General features: G+C 33.1%; 1 protein-coding gene across 1 annotated transcript in view; it reads left to right on the forward strand.

Annotated features, from left to right (window-relative positions):
- LOC108726475 (uncharacterized) overlaps nucleotides 1–17,311 on the forward strand; it is a 45,626-nt gene extending 28,315 nt beyond the window's left edge. Inside the window, 36 exon segments of the mRNA XM_018454065.1 lie at nucleotides 72–426; nucleotides 508–756; nucleotides 828–971; nucleotides 1,041–1,373; nucleotides 1,748–1,920; nucleotides 1,982–2,081; nucleotides 3,489–3,652; nucleotides 3,751–3,972; nucleotides 4,073–4,326; nucleotides 4,390–4,550; nucleotides 4,620–4,890; nucleotides 4,988–5,027; nucleotides 5,030–5,178; nucleotides 5,256–5,388; nucleotides 8,331–8,499; nucleotides 8,567–8,606; nucleotides 8,688–8,823; nucleotides 8,906–9,062; nucleotides 9,393–9,521; nucleotides 9,642–9,986; nucleotides 10,322–10,487; nucleotides 10,560–10,713; nucleotides 10,800–10,926; nucleotides 11,031–11,231; nucleotides 11,329–11,498; nucleotides 11,619–12,368; nucleotides 12,973–13,135; nucleotides 13,827–14,174; nucleotides 14,345–14,642; nucleotides 14,728–14,869; nucleotides 14,957–15,156; nucleotides 15,236–15,388; nucleotides 15,484–15,607; nucleotides 15,937–16,648; nucleotides 16,650–16,733; nucleotides 16,831–17,311. Coding sequence (XP_018309567.1) covers nucleotides 72–426; nucleotides 508–756; nucleotides 828–971; nucleotides 1,041–1,373; nucleotides 1,748–1,920; nucleotides 1,982–2,081; nucleotides 3,489–3,652; nucleotides 3,751–3,972; nucleotides 4,073–4,326; nucleotides 4,390–4,550; nucleotides 4,620–4,890; nucleotides 4,988–5,027; nucleotides 5,030–5,178; nucleotides 5,256–5,388; nucleotides 8,331–8,499; nucleotides 8,567–8,606; nucleotides 8,688–8,823; nucleotides 8,906–9,062; nucleotides 9,393–9,521; nucleotides 9,642–9,986; nucleotides 10,322–10,487; nucleotides 10,560–10,713; nucleotides 10,800–10,926; nucleotides 11,031–11,231; nucleotides 11,329–11,498; nucleotides 11,619–12,368; nucleotides 12,973–13,135; nucleotides 13,827–14,174; nucleotides 14,345–14,642; nucleotides 14,728–14,869; nucleotides 14,957–15,156; nucleotides 15,236–15,388; nucleotides 15,484–15,607; nucleotides 15,937–16,648; nucleotides 16,650–16,733; nucleotides 16,831–17,060 — 7,746 coding nt within the window. The 3' untranslated portion in view covers nucleotides 17,061–17,311.
- Nucleotides 17,312–19,974: the final 2,663 nt, after the last annotated feature.

Below are 19,974 nucleotides of genomic sequence, written 5' to 3' on the forward strand. Positions count from 1 at the left end.
ATTAAACTACTGCTTTTAACGATTTAAATAAAGAAGAATCTTAAAATTTTTTAAATGTAATAACATTACAGAATCTTCAGTGGGATAAACCAAAGAAACCATCGTTTTGTACAAGATTGACAAACAGAGTCGTAGAAGTTGGTATGAGGACAAGGCTGACCTGCACCGTTCTTGGTAATCCAGAACCACACATCTATTGGATTAAAGACGATCAAAAGCTGAATGCATCTAACAATCGTTATAAAATGCGATTCGAAAACGGTATGGCTTATTTGGAATTACACGATGCGCTTCCTGAAGATGCTGGAATGTACACATGCGTAGCTGAAAATACACATGGCACTTCGACTACTGAATCTATCTTGAAAGTTTACTCCGATCATAAATCTATACATTCACCTCCAACTTTTGTAAAATCAATTAAAGGTATATATACACAAGTATACACGTTTTAACGTGTATTAATTTATACGAGTTATTTGAAGGATAAACCATTTTTTCTTATAGATACTTATCGATATTCTGATCGTAAACTGATCCTGGAATGTTGTGTACGAGCACATCCGGTTCCTATGATTTCCTGGCTAAAAGACGGAATGATTCTTCAAGGTGAACGTTACAAACAGAGCTATCTCGATGATGATGTCTATCGATTGGAAATAACAGATCCTGATGTCACTGATAATGGACAATATACGTGTCGCGCGACGAACGAGCTACATACTGAAGAAATATCCCATACTGTTCATATTGAAGGTAATTGAAATATTATGTTATTAGTTATTATGATATATGCCTTTAAATATTATATAATAATATAATTTTAGATTGGCGATCCATAAATCAAAACAATTCACGATTAAGCGACGAAATTAGATCGAAATTCTCACGAAGATCAAAGTTCTCCAACTTATCAAAAGATTATAGCGTGCTCGCTGACGGATCTATCGGTCGTGAAGTAGAACTCAAAGGTAAATAAGACGCTGGTCAAAAAAGTAAATTATATATCGAATTATGAAGTCCTTCTTAATCTATTTTAGGTATACCATCTCCGGAAATGAAGAGGCAACGCAGCGATCGAAAGGAGCCAATTACGATACCAAAAGCAAGAACCTTTGTAGAACGTGGACTTTATACATTAATTGCGCCTGACGCGACAGAGCCAGAAAAGGATACATACGTTTGTAGAGCAATTAATGCTTATGGACAAATGGATACAAGCGCGACAGTGGATGTAATATCATCGAGTGCTGGAGAGCACGGGGGAAAACCTGCAATATTCGTTTCGAGACCTTCCAAGAAATCGATCGATGTAATCGTTGGCGAAGACATTAGTATATCCTTCCGAGTTAGCGGTATTCCTAAGCCTCGAAGTAAGACTTCGATAAAGCAACTCTCTCTTAATTTCTCATATCCTCTCAAATTAATCATAATCGGTATTCGCTCCAAAATTTCCTTAACTGGTATTCACGGGTCTAGTGTACTTTAAATCAATATATCTTTGCTTAAAGCTAACGTAATTGAACGATCTTTTTTTTTCATTTTGAAGATTAAAATCCGAAGAATAAGATTATGTAACTTGAATTATGTAACAGATTACGAAAATGAACATTTTTTTCACAACGTAGTTGAAAAAAATATCCAGAAATCCACTAGATCCATGAATATCAGTTAAGATTAAAGTTTATATTTCTCTTTAGTCCTTCTCTTGTTTATTTTTCACCTACCTTTTCTTTCACTATTTTAGTAATATGGATGAAGGGATTAACAGACATTACGGATGGACCGAGATCGTACAAGGAAAGTATTGATGATTACGTCAGATTAATATTAAAAAGAGTTATACCTTCTGATGAAGGCACTTATTGCATTTTAGTTAAAAATAGATATGGCTGTGACAGAAGTTTCTTCTCAATCAAGGTGAGAATCTTCATAAATTTAATTGAACTCTAAAAAGGTAATCAATATCTTATTCAAATAGATAAAGCAACGTGCTAGATCATTGACTCCATTATCAGATTGGAATTCTATTACTGAGCGTGACACAGAAGAATACAATGATGACATGTCCTACGTGAGAAGTAAGTGCCTTTGCAATTATTTTTATGCGTGTGCGCGCGCGCGCACGGGCACACACACAGAGTGTGTAATATATTTTAATATATTCTACAATAATGTGTCGTGACATCTTAATTGAAATTTATTACTTCACTAAGTATCTATTTTATTCATGCAAGTAATATACACTACAAAATCTCACGATTTTTCTCGCATTTTCCCTTAGCTAATATTACACACACGCATGCACGCACGCACGCACACACAGAGAGAGAGAGAGAGAGAGAGAGAGAGAGGAGAGCGAGAGAGAATAATATTAGCTAAGGGAAAATGCGAGAAAAATCGTGAGATCTTGTAGTGTATATTACTTGCATGAATAAAATAGATACTTAGTGTAGTAATAAATTTCAACTAAGATGTCACGACATTATTGTAGAATATATTAAAATTAGAATGACAATCTACACCAACTGCAACATCGTATGCTTGGTTTAAATTTTAATGGCTAAACGCCAGTTGACGCCTGGATTAAACGATCACGCGAACTGATACTAATATTTCATTTGACTATTCATCGAATTAATATGCTGATCAAAGATCTTCTTAAATATACGTAAATGTAATCTTTAGAATAAGTGAGTCGATATCCTGCAATGTAAGCTCTCAAATGAATTCAGAATTAATACATTCTCCAAGTCTTGTACTTGTAACGTAAAATAAACATAAGAGAATATTCAAGTTTCCTTCATTCGAGGAACATTTTGAGACGGGTTATTTTAGTTTACCTTCTTACTCATCTCCCACCAGCATTTCACGAATTCTACAAATTCAAAATTCAGTCATCGTCTGAACGCGTATCACTTCATGCACTCTACTTTACAAAACTTTCAATTTTATCACGATATATTGTGTTGAGAAGAAGTATATCCGCAAAGTGAAGAATTATTTATTCATTTCATCAATATCTTTTGATAAATGCTAAATTGCCACCGAATTTATCATTACTCTTCTAATATTTTTATTGCATGATAATGATATGTTAAATATGTTTCTTTCTTTCATTTTCTTTGTAATATTAAAATTTCTTTCACTTTCTTTAATACCGCGTTTGATTTGCAAGCATTAATACGTATGTATATATCGCTGAAATAAATACAATAAAAATAAAATAAAAATGATGCCACATAATCATGGAATGACTATCAATGTCGAAAACGAAGATATCACTATTTTGCGTTTGAGACGTTCTTGGACCAAAAATTGTTTAATCACCGACTTTTTGGAATATTTGTATGGTCATCGAGGTTAGCCAATAGATGAAAGTTATTTCTATAATATATAAATTTACTTAAAAAAGTTTTTATGAGTGTAACAATAGTAATTAAATATATAAATAATTCTATATTTATATATCTTATAATTTTTATCAGACGTACCCGGTCCGATCAGTAGCGAACCAGTTGTTATTGATGGTGGGAAAAGTTGGCTCTCGTTGAGTTGGGGTAAAGCAGAAAGAAGAGGACCTGCACCGGTGGTCGCTTATAAAGTCGAAGCTTGGCAGTTAGGAGGTGACGGAGGTGCACGATGGGCAGAGGTAAGACACAAAAAGAAAATATTTTTAACTTAACAATATGTATGTATATTTTTTAATTTGTTTTTTCAATCAAATCAAATGTAATTTAATCTTGTCAGTTGGGAATTACGCCAATCAACGCATTCGACGCATTCAATTTGCGACCAGGTGGAGAATATAAATTTCGCGTAACACCGCGAAATCGTTACGGATGGGGTGAACCAGTTACGATGAGGAATTCAGTGTTGGTTATCGAAAGTACCGATCTTCCAGAATTCACAAAAATTTTACCGGGTCAATTAAAAACTCTCGAAGGAACATCGGTAAAATTGGAATGTGAGGCAAGTTTATATACCTATAAAAGTATAATATTTTACTATATTTTTAACTATAATGCCCCACATATTTTATTTTACATATGATAATTTCAATTTTCTTTAGATTCGCGGTGATTCCAAAATGGAAGTACGATGGTATCGCGAAACAACAGAAATTAATCCGTCCAATGATACCAGATTTGCGATATGTTATGATGGTTCTAAATGTTCTTTAGTAATTACAAATATTAAAGAGGATGATTCCGGAAGATACGTTTGCGAAGCAAACAATAGGATCGGTAAAGTGTCATCGTTTGCTAGAATTCTCGTTGTTACCGATCCAAAAATTATTGAGGCTGATGCTAAACTTAAAACGAGGTAAAACAAGGTATTAATTAATACAACAAAACTGATAGTAACATGATACAATTCTATTAAAAGTTTGAGCATCGAATCGGAAGATAGACCGCCGCAATTCACTATGAGGATACGGGATAGGCGAGTGCAAACAACTTATCCGGTAAGGCTTACTTGTCAGGTCATCGGACATCCCGTTCCTGAGATTGTTTGGTATAGAGACGGAACGGAAATCTCTCAAGATGGTAATTAATTCATTGTCCGACATGAAATTTCCTATATTAACGTTTCGCTAATAATGTTCTTTTCTTTAGATCGCCACATCTTTTGGGATGATGACTCAAACTTTCATACTCTGGAAATAATTCAGTCTGCTCTTGAGGATTCTGGATGTTACATGGTGACAGCGAGGAATATAAACGGCTCAGTATCTTGTCGATGTACCCTCGTGGTAGACAAAGGAATTCGGGCCTACATCGCACCGGAATTTCTTCGTGATCTCAACGTAGCTTACACGATTCATTCAGGCGGGGAACTACGAATATCGGCACAACTTGAAGCTTATCCGTGTGTTGGTGTCATTTGGTGAGCGATGATTACAATTAACGATATTTACATCTATTATAACATGGTTCAAAATAAATACTATTTTTTTTATTTTGTGATTGCATTTTTCGCGTAGGCATCGCGATGGTATTCGCTTACGACCCAATAGAAGAGCGGAAAAACTACGCGAGACGCAGGAGTTTACAATTGTACCGCTACAAATGTAGTCGGTCAAGCAGAGACATCCACCAGGGTAACTGTCACGGCCGCGATCCAAGATCAATCGTTTATTAACGAATCAGCTAATATTACAAGTTCAAATATACCGTAAGTTCAATCATTATAACTTATCTTACCAATAAATCTTACCAATAAAGTTGTAAATGAAATTGTTCTACTTTTAGATATTCAAAGGAACCTTTTTTTGTCACGAAACCTTTATCAACTGAAGCAATCGAGGGAGATACGGTTATCATTCTTTGTGAAGTGGTCGGAGATCCTAAACCGGAAGTAATATGGCTACGCGACTTTCTCAAGGTAAATTGTTACAAATATTTTTCTAGTTTTCCAACTTATTTCATTCACGAGACTCTGCTTCTTTTCAAATACCAATGTGATGTAATAACTAGAGGGACATAAAATTTTAAAAAATGAAGAAAACTGATCTTATAAGAAACTTTTAATGTGTTTAAGTTAATTAAAAATTAGCTCAATCTTAATATCTTAATTAAAAATTATAGACAACTGTAAAAAAATGAACCATGAGCAAATAGTGAAATGACATATGTGTCTAATGCTGACTTGATCTGTGTGTGATTTGTTTTATGGGTCAAGGTAGCTGCGAAAAAATGACTACATATCAGAGCGTAACAGAGAACGTATTGCAGCCATAAGCAGGCAAGACATTATATACGCCAAAGGAAATGGCATTGACATTGAATAGTTTCTTATATGGTAACACGTTGCGTCATACAATATTACATTTTTAATACAGATAAAGGAATAAGATTTAATATACATATATACCACATTTAGAAAGAGATTTATTATATTGTCATAATTATGTATGTGAAAATCCAAGATAGGAAACAAAAGGTGCACCGACCAAAAAGAAAACGTGAATTTCCGTAAAATACGCACAGAATAGTATCCCCACTTGTCGTCAAGACCAACTCGGCTTTCTTCGCCGATGAATCGGTACTGTAATACGAGCACCAAACAGTCATCGTGTAACTTTAGCAAACGAATAGCCGCTTCAATTTTTGATCGCTATATGACATGAAACCATCGTTCTGTGCAAAACGTGAATATTTCGATTTAATTTATGAAACACATACTCTTAGTCTGTTTTTATCAAATTCACAATTTTTAGCAATTAACGAACAAGTTTTTATTTAATTATTCTATATATTATATTCACCAAGAAAATTAGATTTAATTCAATGTGAAATACGATAGTGTAAGTATGACATCAAATTATTAATTTAAATAACACTAGTTTACAAATTTTTAATAATTTTTAGTAAAAGAAAAATAAACAACTGTTTTAACGTATTTTGAGGTGTCAAGTTCAAATCTGTCGCCAGAAAAATTTCATTAAGTCAAATTTTTTAAACGTACCATGTTAATTGTAAGATATAACACGTCTTTTTAAGATACAGAGCATGTGAATTTTTAAAATATAATATTCTCTCTAAAACTCTTGAAGAGTATGAATCTAATATTTTAAAGAATGAAATCGCACTCGTAAAGATTAAAAATCAAGCCATGCTTTTTCAAAATTGGTTCAAAATTTTTACTCTTTAAAGTGAGATTGCAGAATTTAAAGAATTCCTCTCCAAATAATTTGGTGCAATAAGTGAGCAAGAATGTTTCCATCAGGAGTGTTGGAACGAAATTTGTTAAAATTGAACGTGTTGCTAAACGACCATTGATAAATTTTAATATGTGAAATTAATGCAAAGTCATAAAAATCAAAAATTAAACGCTGAGCACTTTTGATTTATTTTTCAAAATTTCAATAAAACTTTATTATATAATATTAAAAAAAAATATTTTCTTATATCTATCGAAAATATATATATATATATATATATTATACTTAATGAAAATATTTTAATAACAGATTCAGATTCAACATTGAAAATTACCCTAAAAACAGTCTCCATATACTCTTGCATAGAACATTGCAAATTAGTGTAATTATTTATAACTAGAGCTAAAAGAAAAAATCAAAATCTTAAACCCTAAATCAAGCTAAATTTGTTTTTCGTTTACGGATATGCAATGTTGTATATCGCTAGATATGATTGCAAATACAATATATATTCAATAAATAATGTACGACTTCAAACATAGTTGTTTAGTTCACAAAATTGATTACAGTTATAATTTAATTTAAAATTAACGATTTAATTTTATTCTGTATTCCGTTTCATTGTATGCGATTATATGTATATATAAATGATTCCTATGGTAAATAATATTACATACTATGAGAAAGGCCAAAAGTTCTTTACATTAGAAAAGAATTTATAACGTTTATTTTTTGTAATCGGAAAGTATCCTCCGCATAAATTTTAGTGCAGACGGACTCTGATGTGACAGGTGTAAGATATGATTAGAATTCAAGAATTAAAGATCGTAGCTTTCCCGTATATCTGAACATTGTTAAAGTATATTAAATCATTAAAATGAAAATATATAACAAGAAACAAGAATATACGTTGGTACTTATATAGTGTGTTTAACCAGAGAGTCTGTTCAACTTTCGCTCCCTATATGGACTAGAACCGTGACGAAGACATCTCTCTCTCTCTCTCTCTCTCTCTCTCTCTCTCTCTCTCTCTCCTATCTTCATCATCTCCCACATCACACGCTGAGTTTAACCCCGTCTTGCGTAAAAACTAGTCTGTCAATGCAACACAGACGTGATCTGAATACATTCACTAGAAGATTTCCAAGCGATATAATGCCTGTATCATACATTGGAGATTAAAAATTGTAAATTAAGGATTAGAATTCAGCCAATCGGAATGAAACGGATTAAAATTAAAATCTGACACTAGCGTAATACAATTACGCACAAGTGATCACGATTGAGGACATGTTATATAAAATTATCATTCAAATTGATATCATAAATTAAATGCTGTCAAATTGAATGACATTATCATTGCAAAGATGTTAATATCCAAATTGTTTATACATTGCTTAATTAATGATTCTTTGAATCACTATTTCTTTATGCCTCAACAATTTTTAAATCGCATTTGTGGCCGAGTATGTACTGTTACGGTCAGCAATGAAATTCACGTAGGTATATGAAATAAAGGAGAACGGAACAAACATTGATAAGAAACAGTAAACACGATACGATATTCGATTCAGTTGGATCTGCTTGCAGATCATATTTATGATCTTAAATCCTTAAGTTTTAATTTTTTTATCGTATATTTTATATGAATTCTGTTTTATAGCCTAATTATTATAAAGACGCACCTCACTTCCGGCTGGTAGGTGCAGGGCCACAATATCAGTTGGAAATACCTTACGCTAAGCTCGACTTTACTGGAACATATTCCGTAATAGCTCGTAACTGCCATGGGGAAGCTAAAGCTGTAATTTCCTTGCAAATCTATGCCAAAGGTAAATTTCGAGATATGAACAAAATTTGCTTTACGTTATATAAATCTATTTCAACGATCTTTTCCAGGACAAGGCAAAGAGGAACAAACGCAGACATCTCCTCACGGGTAAGCTATTACGACAGCTTAATGACGTATGTATATATTTCTATTTACTTCGTTCCATTAATAAAACATTAAACTCTATAGAAAGGTATTGACTCTGCCGATTATAAAGAGAGAATTGCGAGATCTTCGGTGTTGCGACGGCGACGCTGTCTCCCTGGAGTGTAAAGTTTACGCCACACCAGAACCACCTTTAGTTCGTTGGGAACGTGGAGGAAAAGTAATAAGAGATTTAAATGATTAGTAATGTCGCATAAACATAACTGTTAAACTAACATACCATTTAAAATACTTTTTATCAGATTATAACTATGGTAGGCGATTTTGCTACTGAATTCGACGGTGAAACAGCACGATTAAATATCCAACATGTCTATCCTGAAGATGAAGGAGAATACACGTGTGTGGCTTACAACGATCTTGGAAAAGCATATACATCGGCCTGTTTAGTTGTAGATGGTAATATTTACAATATTTATGATTGTTGAAAGATATATACAAAAGATTCACACAAATAAAGATCGACGTGGTGCAAGTTGTGAACATCTCTTTAAATTATATTCCTATTTGTTATGCTAATTGTCAATTATATTTTCAAAGATTACGTAAGTAACAACAATTATTAAGTAACAACGTGACTGATAATAATTAATTTTAAACATCGAATTTATCATAATTACATCAATTACATGAAATATACATATACTTAATAATATGTATATATCTGTGGAAGACCTTAACGTAAAAATTTTTTAAAGTTGTAAGGATCTAAATTAATGTATATCGTAGTTCCCGAGGGAAAAGAAAATATATTGAGCCAGAGACTGATAAGGCCAATGGGTCTGCTGTCAGCAGGATCGACTCCGAGATCAACACCGCGATCGACACCCGTCAGAAGTTTGTCACCAGCAGTTCCACGTAAGTTTAAAACAAAATAAAAGACTCAATTTTGTAAAAAAGGGGATAAAGTTTCAAAAAAAGAAATAAAATAATTAAATAACGGTGACGTCAAAAATAATAAATGAAAATTATTTTTAGACGGACGTGAATTTAGATCACCACAAGTTCTGCTGCGAAGCGACATATCAAAAAGGCCGAAGGTTTCCCCACCGAAATTTTATGCAGTGCCGCATAATCGTCTAGTTCAAGAAGGCGAAACTGTGCGTTTCCAATGTGCCATAGTCGGTTATCCTACACCCTGGATAAGATGGGACAAGAATGGTACCGTTGTAACACCGAGCACGAGAATCTCCATCAAAGAACGAGATGATATTAAGATACTTGAAATCATCGATGTAATGCGAGAAGATGCCGCTCTCTACAGAGTGACAGCAGAAAACGATTTTGGTCGAATTGAAGCCAGTGCTCGTCTTGAAGTAATAAGTATGTATTCAGCGCGTCCTATTTGAACGCAATTATCTCCCAACTATTATATTTGTTATTCCAAGAAATGTTTCAAGCGAAACTTACTTTGTTTCAAGAGGAACATCTTTCAGATAGAGGATCTGTGACCATCGAAAATCCTCTGTGAGAAGAAAGATCTGTGTCCCTCTCGAAACAAAATAAGTTCCACTTGAAACATTTTTTGGAATAATGAATATTTTGAGAGATAATTGCGTTCAAAGTTTCAAATGGGACACCCTGTATATAAATAACAAGAGGTACTTTCTCTTTCAATCTTACAAATATTCTTATCTTGTAAAATTAATTATAAATAGATCGATACGAATCAATAAGTCGAACTATCAGAACTAGAAGTGCCTCACCTAGAACATATCCTACGTTCGATCGAAGTCTTCTTCCGACTACCAGTAGAATAAACAGTCGTCTACAATTAGAATGTCGCATAAGAGGAACGCCGAATGTAACATCAATGTGGTATAGGTAAACATGAAGAGATTTTATTGAATGAAAAATCTACAACAAAGCATTATTAAAATATAATTTATGTCCTAGAAATGGACGACCGTTAGAACGATCTTCCAGAATAAAAAGATATTTTGATGGCACAACTGCCAAAATCGAAATATCAAAAGTAAAAGTTAGTGATGCGGGTGAATACACCTGTGTAGCAACCAATATTCTTGGATCAACAAGAAGTAGTTGTCAGGTGAAAATCCAACACAAGTCGTCATAACAATTTGTCATCATTTCCTTAAGATCTTCTTTTAATTTAAAATGTATGATTATTCGCAGGTAACTATATTAAGTCCTCATGATTTGTCTGTCGCGGATAAGAATGCACCGCAATTTTTGCAATCATTGCCCAAAGAATCAATTGTCATGGAGAATTATTGTCACGAATTTCAGGCTGGAATCACAGGTAAAACTTAAATTATTCTTTAAATTTGTATTTAGCCAAGTTAAGTAAATTTGTTTTAATAAAATAAATCTTTTAAAATATAATCTCTCTCCATATTGTTTCAGGTACATCTCCATTCATGATTACTTGGTCCAAGGATGGTTGCGAATTACCTGATAGTGATTATTATAAATATATTATATATGAAGACGGAGGTGTTGCTCTCAGAATAGCTGAAGTTCGTCCAGAAGATGCCGGTGAATATACCTGTATTGTACGAAACGATTTTGGTATTGCGTCGTGCAGTAGTCTGTTTGCTGTTCAAGGTCTGATTTATTCTTATTATTTTAATTTTAATATTATTATTAGATTGTCCTTTTGTTTAATACTAATCGCTTTATGTCTTCTAACATTTTAAAACAGATTACAAAGATGTTTTCAAACCAGCGCTCCAATTTACAAAAATTCCGTTACCAGTTGTTGCTGCTAAAGGCACTACTGCTTGTTTTTGCGTCAGAACGCAGTGTAGAAAACCTATAGAAATTGTTTGGACAATTAATGGAAAAGATGCTCGAGAAAATGCAAAATGTAAAGTACGTAAAAATACAAAAGAAAAAATATATTATATATGCACACATTTTATTATTAAATGTATAGATTTTAATTTTTTAAGCTGTAATTATTGTTAATTACAATTATTTCTGTATTTAAAGATTGAAAAAGATGGTAATGTCAGCATCTTAAGAATACATGACATATCATTACGTGACACAGGCGAGATTCGATGTATCGCTTCCTTGAACGGGAAGGGTCCGTCCATCAGTTGCATTGCCAAACTACAATTACAAAATCTGTTATGCGATTTCAATGACTCCATGACGAAGTCTGAAGATATTCAATCTCATGCACAAATCAAACTATCATCAATAAACACTAATCTTATAGACATGTCGGAAAAAATGGCAAAACTGTCATCATTAAAATGTCGGCGACACCACGAAAAGCCGCTAACGCGTATTAAATCATCTTCGTTTCCTCGATGTACTGCATCGTATACCAAGCATATTTCGCCTTTGGCAATAAGAAAACGCATTTCTAATAATACGTCAATTGATGTAAAAAAATCACGATTTACAGAAGATTTGTCGATACAAAGAATTATAAAGAAAAATTTAAACAGTAATCTAAGATTTTCCAAAAATCAAAGATCATCATCTTTATTAAACAAAGAAGGTATAACTGATATTTTCATAAATTTATTGCCAAAGAAAACAGAACAACATTTCCATCAAAATGTCGACTCTACACCAAAAAAAGAATCTGTGGAATCGCGTCTTCAAGAATTGATAAAAGCTACAATAATAAAAGAACCAACTGACACTACCGTATTTAGAAGAAGCAGAGTACTACTCGAAGTAACTTATCAAGGATGTCCCGAACCGACAGTCAAGTGGCTTCAAGTGGTAGGTTCATTTCTTTTGCCTCTAATACAAAATTTTACTGACTAGTGCCAAGAGAAAAATATCCATTTTAATTAAAATTCATTTAACAAATACATTTTACAAACAAATTTAAAAGAAGTTACTATTCTCAATGAGCGTTCCATACTTCTATACTTCTTTCACGATTAACGTGTAATATAAATTACATTGATATAATGTAATATGATGACATTTAATTTAAACAGATTTGAGTTACATCACAGCGCAAATAAACGTGAATTATCTTTACACAGAAATTAATCATTCGGGATGATCGTTTGCTTATCTTTGGCCTCGGGAATTATATCTAAATAATATTTCTTACAATATCCCCACATAAATAAAAATCCTCACCAGAATGTGGCAGACGTTTAAACTTTGGGAAAGCCAATCGAAATACGTAGATTATTCGTGTCATTTGCTTTTCTCGTCATACGACAGCTGGCGTGAATCAACTTTATATTTGTGTTATATTAATTCTCAAATAGAGTACCTAGCTCTGACATATGTTAATACGTAACATATATTACATATAATACATAACATATATAGTTAATACATAACTATAAAGTATTTTCATTTTAAGAATCGAGAATTGCAACGGAGCGAAAAAATTGGAATTGTCAGCAGAAACGGTATATCTTACCTAACACTGGACGATGTAACATACAATCACGCTGGAAAATACGAAGTCTCAGTGGAAAATCCATTAGGCAAAGATCGAAGATTCTTTAGTTTAGCTGTGGAAGGTAAATTATCCGTTTATATCATTTGCTTTCGCGAGACACTCTCATACACAAAAATTTATGGTACCAATAGCTAATAGACTCGACGTTACACAACTCGACGTTGGCTTAATTAAACTTAATTACACATACGGAGAGAGTATCAACGCAGAGAAGATCAACGCAATACTCAATAGAAACGAAATATTTTTACGATTGGACTGTTCCACATGCTCATAAACGAAACATCATCCATTGTTCCATGTGCGTAAGTGCGTGTTGCACGATCCAGTTTCTTTTCTTGCGTACAAGGCAGACGACAATCTCACGTGACATACCGCGCAATAATAATTCCTCTTTTCAGCGCTTCCTCCACTGACATTCATTCCACCTCTTTTTCCTCTTTCCTTGAACTGCTGTACAACTGTCTAAGCATCAGAAGACGTATGTTCATGAGAAAAAATATACGTGTCGCAGCGTATCTTAATGTAATGACGTGCGAATTCTTTTAAAACACGCGCGATCACTTCGACTTTGTGTTTGATATCTGCACCATTATTAAAATTTAAATTAATTGTACGAATTGCCGATGAGATAGTAGCACGTGCCATAAAACAGTTATTTAAAAGTGACTTTCGGTGCAATCCACATGAATGGAAATATAGTGTTTAAACGTCTCAATTTCTCTTAAAGGAAAATTTTAATTTCTATTTAGGCCCACCCGAACCACTCACGGATAAACCGAGTGTAAACTTCAACGCTGGTGAGACGACGATCGTTTGGCGATCACCACCGTACGACGGAGGTCGCACCGTGATCGGATATACTGTGGAAGCAAAACGCGCTGGTGAAAGCACGTGGACAGTAATCACCGAGTCTAGTCATTCGTTGAGTCACACAGTAGCAACAACTGGAAGGAATTCCGTTATACCGGGTGAGAGTTACTATTTCCGTATCCGAGCTGAAAATATCCACGGACTCAGTGATCCTGGTATGGAGTCTGATCCTGTTAGAATTCCAAAACAAGAAGAAACAATGCTTCAAGACTTTCAAAAAGAAGAAGGTGAAAATTTACTCTTAAGAGCTCTTGAGAAATTATATAATTCTTTACTATAACTTCATATCTCATTTTATCTGCCTCTCAAGAAAATATTTAAAACATTATCCTCTCTAAGAAATGTGAATTAAAAATTTAATTATAATTGTTATAAAATGATCGTCTTACTTTTTAAGACGAATTTGAACCAAGCTTTGAAGCTCGTTTGGTAGTACCGGAAGAAGGCAAATTTTTTGGCGAAAAATACGACGTTCTCGAAGAACTAGGAAAAGGCCGATATGGTGTAGTTAGAAAAGTCATCGAACGACCGACAGGCATGAATTTTGCTGCCAAGTTTGTCAAAACGATTAAAGCGAAAGACCGCGAACAAGTCCGTGAAGAAATTAAAATTATGAACGCATTAAGGCATCCTAAGCTTCTGCTACTGGCTGCTGCTTACGAAAAACCTCGTGAAACAGTGCTGATCACAGAATAGTAAATACATCTAATAACACGTTCTTTAGAGTAATTATTGTATTATTAACTTTTAATAATAGTATAATATTTAAATTTTTTTTAGTATTTCAGGTGGAGAATTGTTCGAAAGAGTAGTAGCCGACGACTTTACTTTAACCGAAAAGGATAGCATTCTTTTTATGAGGCAGATTTGTCAGGGAGTCGAGTATATGCATCAAAATAAAATCGTTCATCTAGATTTGAAAGTACACATTTCTTGCGGATAATAGTTTATTATTATAATTAATAAACTAACTAATAATATACGTGTGCTTCTATTTCATTTTATATAGCCGGAAAATATAATGTGCCGTACGCGAACTTCTCATCAGATTAAATTAATTGATTTTGGATTGGCTCAAACTTTAAAGTCTGATACACCGATCAGAGTACTTTTTGGCACACCGGAATTTATTCCACCAGAAATTATAAGTTATGAACCCATCGGCACTGAATCAGATATGTGGAGCGTCGGTGTAATTTGTTATGTTCTGTACGTATACTGATTACATTTTCAAGTAATTATTTTTATCTAATGTATCCAATTTATTGTGAGTGATTATGATACATAGATTAACCGGTTTGTCGCCTTTCATGGGAGATAATGATGCCGAGACTTTCGCTAACATCACACGAGCGGATTATGATTTAGACGACGATGCTTTCGATGCCATTTCAAATGACGCTAAGAACTTTATCAGCGGTTTACTTATTAAACGAAAAGAGTAGGTTTTTATATCTTTCTTACTTTAGAAGGATATTTTTATAGTCTAATCACATATAAACTTACATTTTTTTTATTGTATATTTCTTGGCACAGATTACGAATGTCAGCCACGCAGTGCTTGAAACATTTATGGATGGCACAACATACTATGGCTATGAGCAGAATAGTCTTGCCAACAGAAAAACTAAAGAAATTTATCATACGGAGGAAGTGGCAGGTGTGTATCAATGGACTTTGTTAAAAATTATATTATCATTGTTTTGAAAGTAAAAAGGACTGCATAACAAAATTTTGGATGAATATTACTTTTGAATAAAAAAATGCTTAGAACTGCACATTTCATGCTATTAAAAATATTAAAATAAAAAATCAATAAAAAACTGAACTCCTATTTAACCATGATATATTAATTGCTAGATTGTCTTAACTTAATTAATCTAATCATTTATCTTATTTTTTGTAGTTTAGACTTAGTTTTTTTTTTTAAATAATCTTAGCATGTGTTAAGTCTTCAGTGTGCATGTGTAGTGCTGTTTATTTTAACAGAAAACAGGAAATGCCATTCGTGCATTAGGAAGAATGGCAATTCTTTCGGCGCATAGTAGACGTAGTCCCACAATAACGGCAGAGTCATCATCTACACTTGGACAACAATTCAATAGCATCGAAATGCAATACTCTGATGAAATTAAATCAATCTATACTGCTATCAATAATAAAGATACGGAACGTATTAAAACAAGCATGGGAGAAATCTCTGCCGAAGCGGAATCACAGACAAAATTGCATTCCACGTGTGTGATGGAAGTAAATATGGCAATACAAGAAACATCGATGGAGGAAGCAAGTAGCTTGAGTGATTTTTCAAAAAAACAGGTGAATACTGAAAAAGAGATTCAGGAATTAGATATCGAATTAATGCTAAAAGCAGAAGACATTCCACAAAACGTCACGGCGCATCTAGAAATTTTAGTAGCAAAAGAAAATAAGGAAAGTGACAAAGAAGTAATCGATAAACTTTCTGACAATGAGATAGAACAACAGATGACTTTAAAATCGCAGACATTGTATAGAGTGTTTCGAGGCGATTCGCGCGATTCTGGAATAAGTGATTGCAGTTCAAGCCTGGTAAGTTCTTCATTACAAGTAGATGAACTTGGAATAGTGTCCACTATCAAAGAAGAACTAGATCTTGAGATTTACAATCGAGAAAGTAAACGAACATTGAAAGAAGAAGAAAATCGACCAGATTCAACAAACGGAAATTACTGCGGACGATGACAAGGTAGCTACAAAGAGTGACATGACTAAAGCTTCGTGTGAAACTAATCCTGTGCGGAAAGGTGTGTGTAAATGTAATTAATTTTGTTTATAATATTTACAATTATTTATCATGGACAAAAAATAAGATGGCATTATTAAAATCTTACAATTTCGCAGTTATTGACAAGAATACGGACGCAAGGATATTAAGCAGATATAATTGCAATCAATTTCTTTCAACTGGAAACGTAAGTCGTACGGCCAGAATATTCGAAAGGGAAAGTGAAAGATCAAATTCAAATAATTCACAAATTTCGATGGCACAGCGCTCGTATCCTGCCACTATAATTACAAGAAAGCCGCACAAAGAAAGAATACAGAAAGCTTTTGCATTCTGGAACAACTAAAGTCATCTTTTGAAATACATATTGGATATAATATACAAATTGAATTAAGTAGAACGTCATATCACTTTCAAGTAAAATGTATAGGTTCAAAGAAACTTGAAGCACGAAGGAGCTTCTAGTACGAAAAAAAAAGATGTCAAGCTTAATGTGAATGAATTAATTACAATGCGCTGAGTGCTTTTGATTGTTTTTGCGAGATAGCGCCTAGCTATTGTATCGGTCCGCCACAGAAATATATTATTTGCAAGAAATTACACATATGTAGAAAGATTGTACTCTAGATACATATATAAGAGCGTGATATATAATTCATTAAATACAGTTCAAATAAAAATTCTTGCTCATCATTTCTAATTAAAAAATAAATTTGAATTGCTTTATCAATATTTATCGATATTAACATAAATCATACTGATTTGATAGAAAAATATGCAGCTATTAAAATGAATGATCATTTGTATGGAGAATTTATGCAAACAATTTATGTAATTTTTATTGATCACGTTTACGAAAAAATTAATTCAATACAAAATTTTTGTACTAAAAATAATTACTTTTTAATGTTTTTTTTATTTAAACGCTAATTATAATTGCACAAGTTGAAAGAAATACTTTTGCAATATTGAAATATATTTTTTGTTATTTTTCAGTTTTATAGATATGATTTCGAAATATACATTATCATATACGTATATTGACAAAAACATTTTTAAGAGACATATATGTTCATATAATTGAATAAGCATGAGTAATTGATATTATATTTAGTATTATATTTGTCGGCAAGATACATAAGTATAATTTGAATTTGTAATTACATTATTTGTGTGAACATATTCCCACAATTGTATCGTAATAATGAGACAAACAACATATGTATTAATACTATAAGTTACATAGATAAATAAAAGATATATCTATATATACACACAAATCATGTTAATAAGTACATACGTACAAATGTCTTTTTATTTATATATAAATTACTACAAAATTTATATATATATATATAATATTATTATACATATAAGGACCGTCCATATATTACGTAAATATAATATAATTGGGGGAGGAGGAAGTCAGACAAATTTTTACAAATGCTTATATGGGGAGGAAGGGGTCGCATATATTCTTACGTAAGACTTTTGTCTAAAATTTTTTCAATGCAATTATATTGTTCGTATAATAATATTGTGTGTTTTCTAACAAGCGACACAGTCACGGAGTATTATTTCGTGGACACAGTGATCATGTCATCTTTATTTAACATTGACAAACAACAAGGATCTAATGATACATTGTGTCACACCGTGTCATTTGTGTCACTTGTTGGAAGGCACACATTGGCTGCGTTCAGCAGAACGTTTGTTTTGCAACTGTTGGAAGTTTCCTTCGCGCTGATTGGATCATACTTTTAGATCTAGAAGAATGGTCCTATCTCAGCAGACAATCATGAAACGGTTGCAAAACTGTTGAGTCTGCTGAACGCAGCCATTGAAAGAATCGTGTAACTGCCTTGATGAAAAATTTTTAGTCTTGGACATCGAACTGTGCAAAAATCTTACGTAATTATAGGGGGGAAGGTCGCCGAAATCCTTACGCTTGCTTATATGAAGAGAGGTGGAGTCAAAAATAGCCAAAAATTCATGGTGGGGGTTATCTTTGAGGTTCTGGTAATGATACTTACGTACGACCTGATCATCTTATGGCAAAAGATGTCATTTTAGTGTCCATAAGTTATAGACTTGGTGCTCTTGGTAAGATTTATCAAGTAACTGAGAGATGGGATATGGGAGAAAAGGTGTTTTTGCTTTATCGTCAATTGTAGATCCAAATGGGATAAAAAGAGTGCGCGTTTTCTACGAAGCACTCCTGTATATATATTTTATAACGCTGTGATTCCAGATCATTCTCGAAACTTGGAGAGTTCGGTACATGGAAGTTACCCAATAAATGGAATCATAATGTTTCTTGTTTCGTTAAAATTTGAATTTGTATCTCTTTACACATTCTAATTGGCCGCCTTGTTCGTAGGCGCCTCAATTATTCGCAAGTGAAAGAGCAAATTGAGTTGATTTCAGCGCTTTGTCTTTATTGGCTCGCGTTGTAATGTCTCGCGCTGCATGATGTATTGCGCGCGACATTCAAACTTATCCCACGTTCTGAACAGTTGATCTTCAAAAATGTTACTAGCTTTTATAATTAATCATTTCAAAAGTATTTTAAAAATTTATATTACACTACTTGTGTGCGTGCGTGCGTGTGTGCGTGCGTGCGTGCGTGCGTGCGTGCGTACGTGCGTGCGTGCGTGCGTGCGCGGTGTGTGTGTGTGTATTATTGCATAGAATTCTAAGAATTTTTTCAGAATTTTTTATCAATTATTTAGTACTGCATTTTCTTATTTTTTCCCATATGAGAAAATACAGTATTAAAAAAATTCTGAAAAAATTCTGAAAAAAATTCTCAGAATTTTATGAGAAGAAAATAAACAATTTTTGTCTCTTGCTGTTTTTCTGTAAAGTTGATAGTATTTGAGTAAAAAATTATTGAAGACTAAAATTCGGCAATTTTTAGTAATTAATATCTCGTTAACTATTGCAAAAATTGCAAAATTAGCGGATTTTTCGACTCAGTTTAGTCCGCTCGGTCCAATGTTGTATTCAAGATCATTTTTCATATATAAACCATCTTAAGATTCTATACAACCAATAAATTAAATGACCCCATACAGCGTCTCAATATCATACTTAAAACTATCTTCTGCAAGATCGAACTATAAATATCGACTTTTAAGTTGTTGACGAATTTGTTTGACGTGCTTGTCATATTTTGCAAGGTATCGTTCATCATTAATGATTTATCGTATATATACACCAATGTATATGTATATATATTGTGACGTGACGTTTTTTCA

The sequence above is a fragment of the Mycetomoellerius zeteki genome, unplaced genomic scaffold, assembly GCF_001594055.1.
Source record: "Mycetomoellerius zeteki isolate Tzet28-1 unplaced genomic scaffold, Tzet1.0 scaffold425, whole genome shotgun sequence".
Classification (NCBI taxonomy): domain Eukaryota; kingdom Metazoa; phylum Arthropoda; class Insecta; order Hymenoptera; family Formicidae; genus Mycetomoellerius; species Mycetomoellerius zeteki.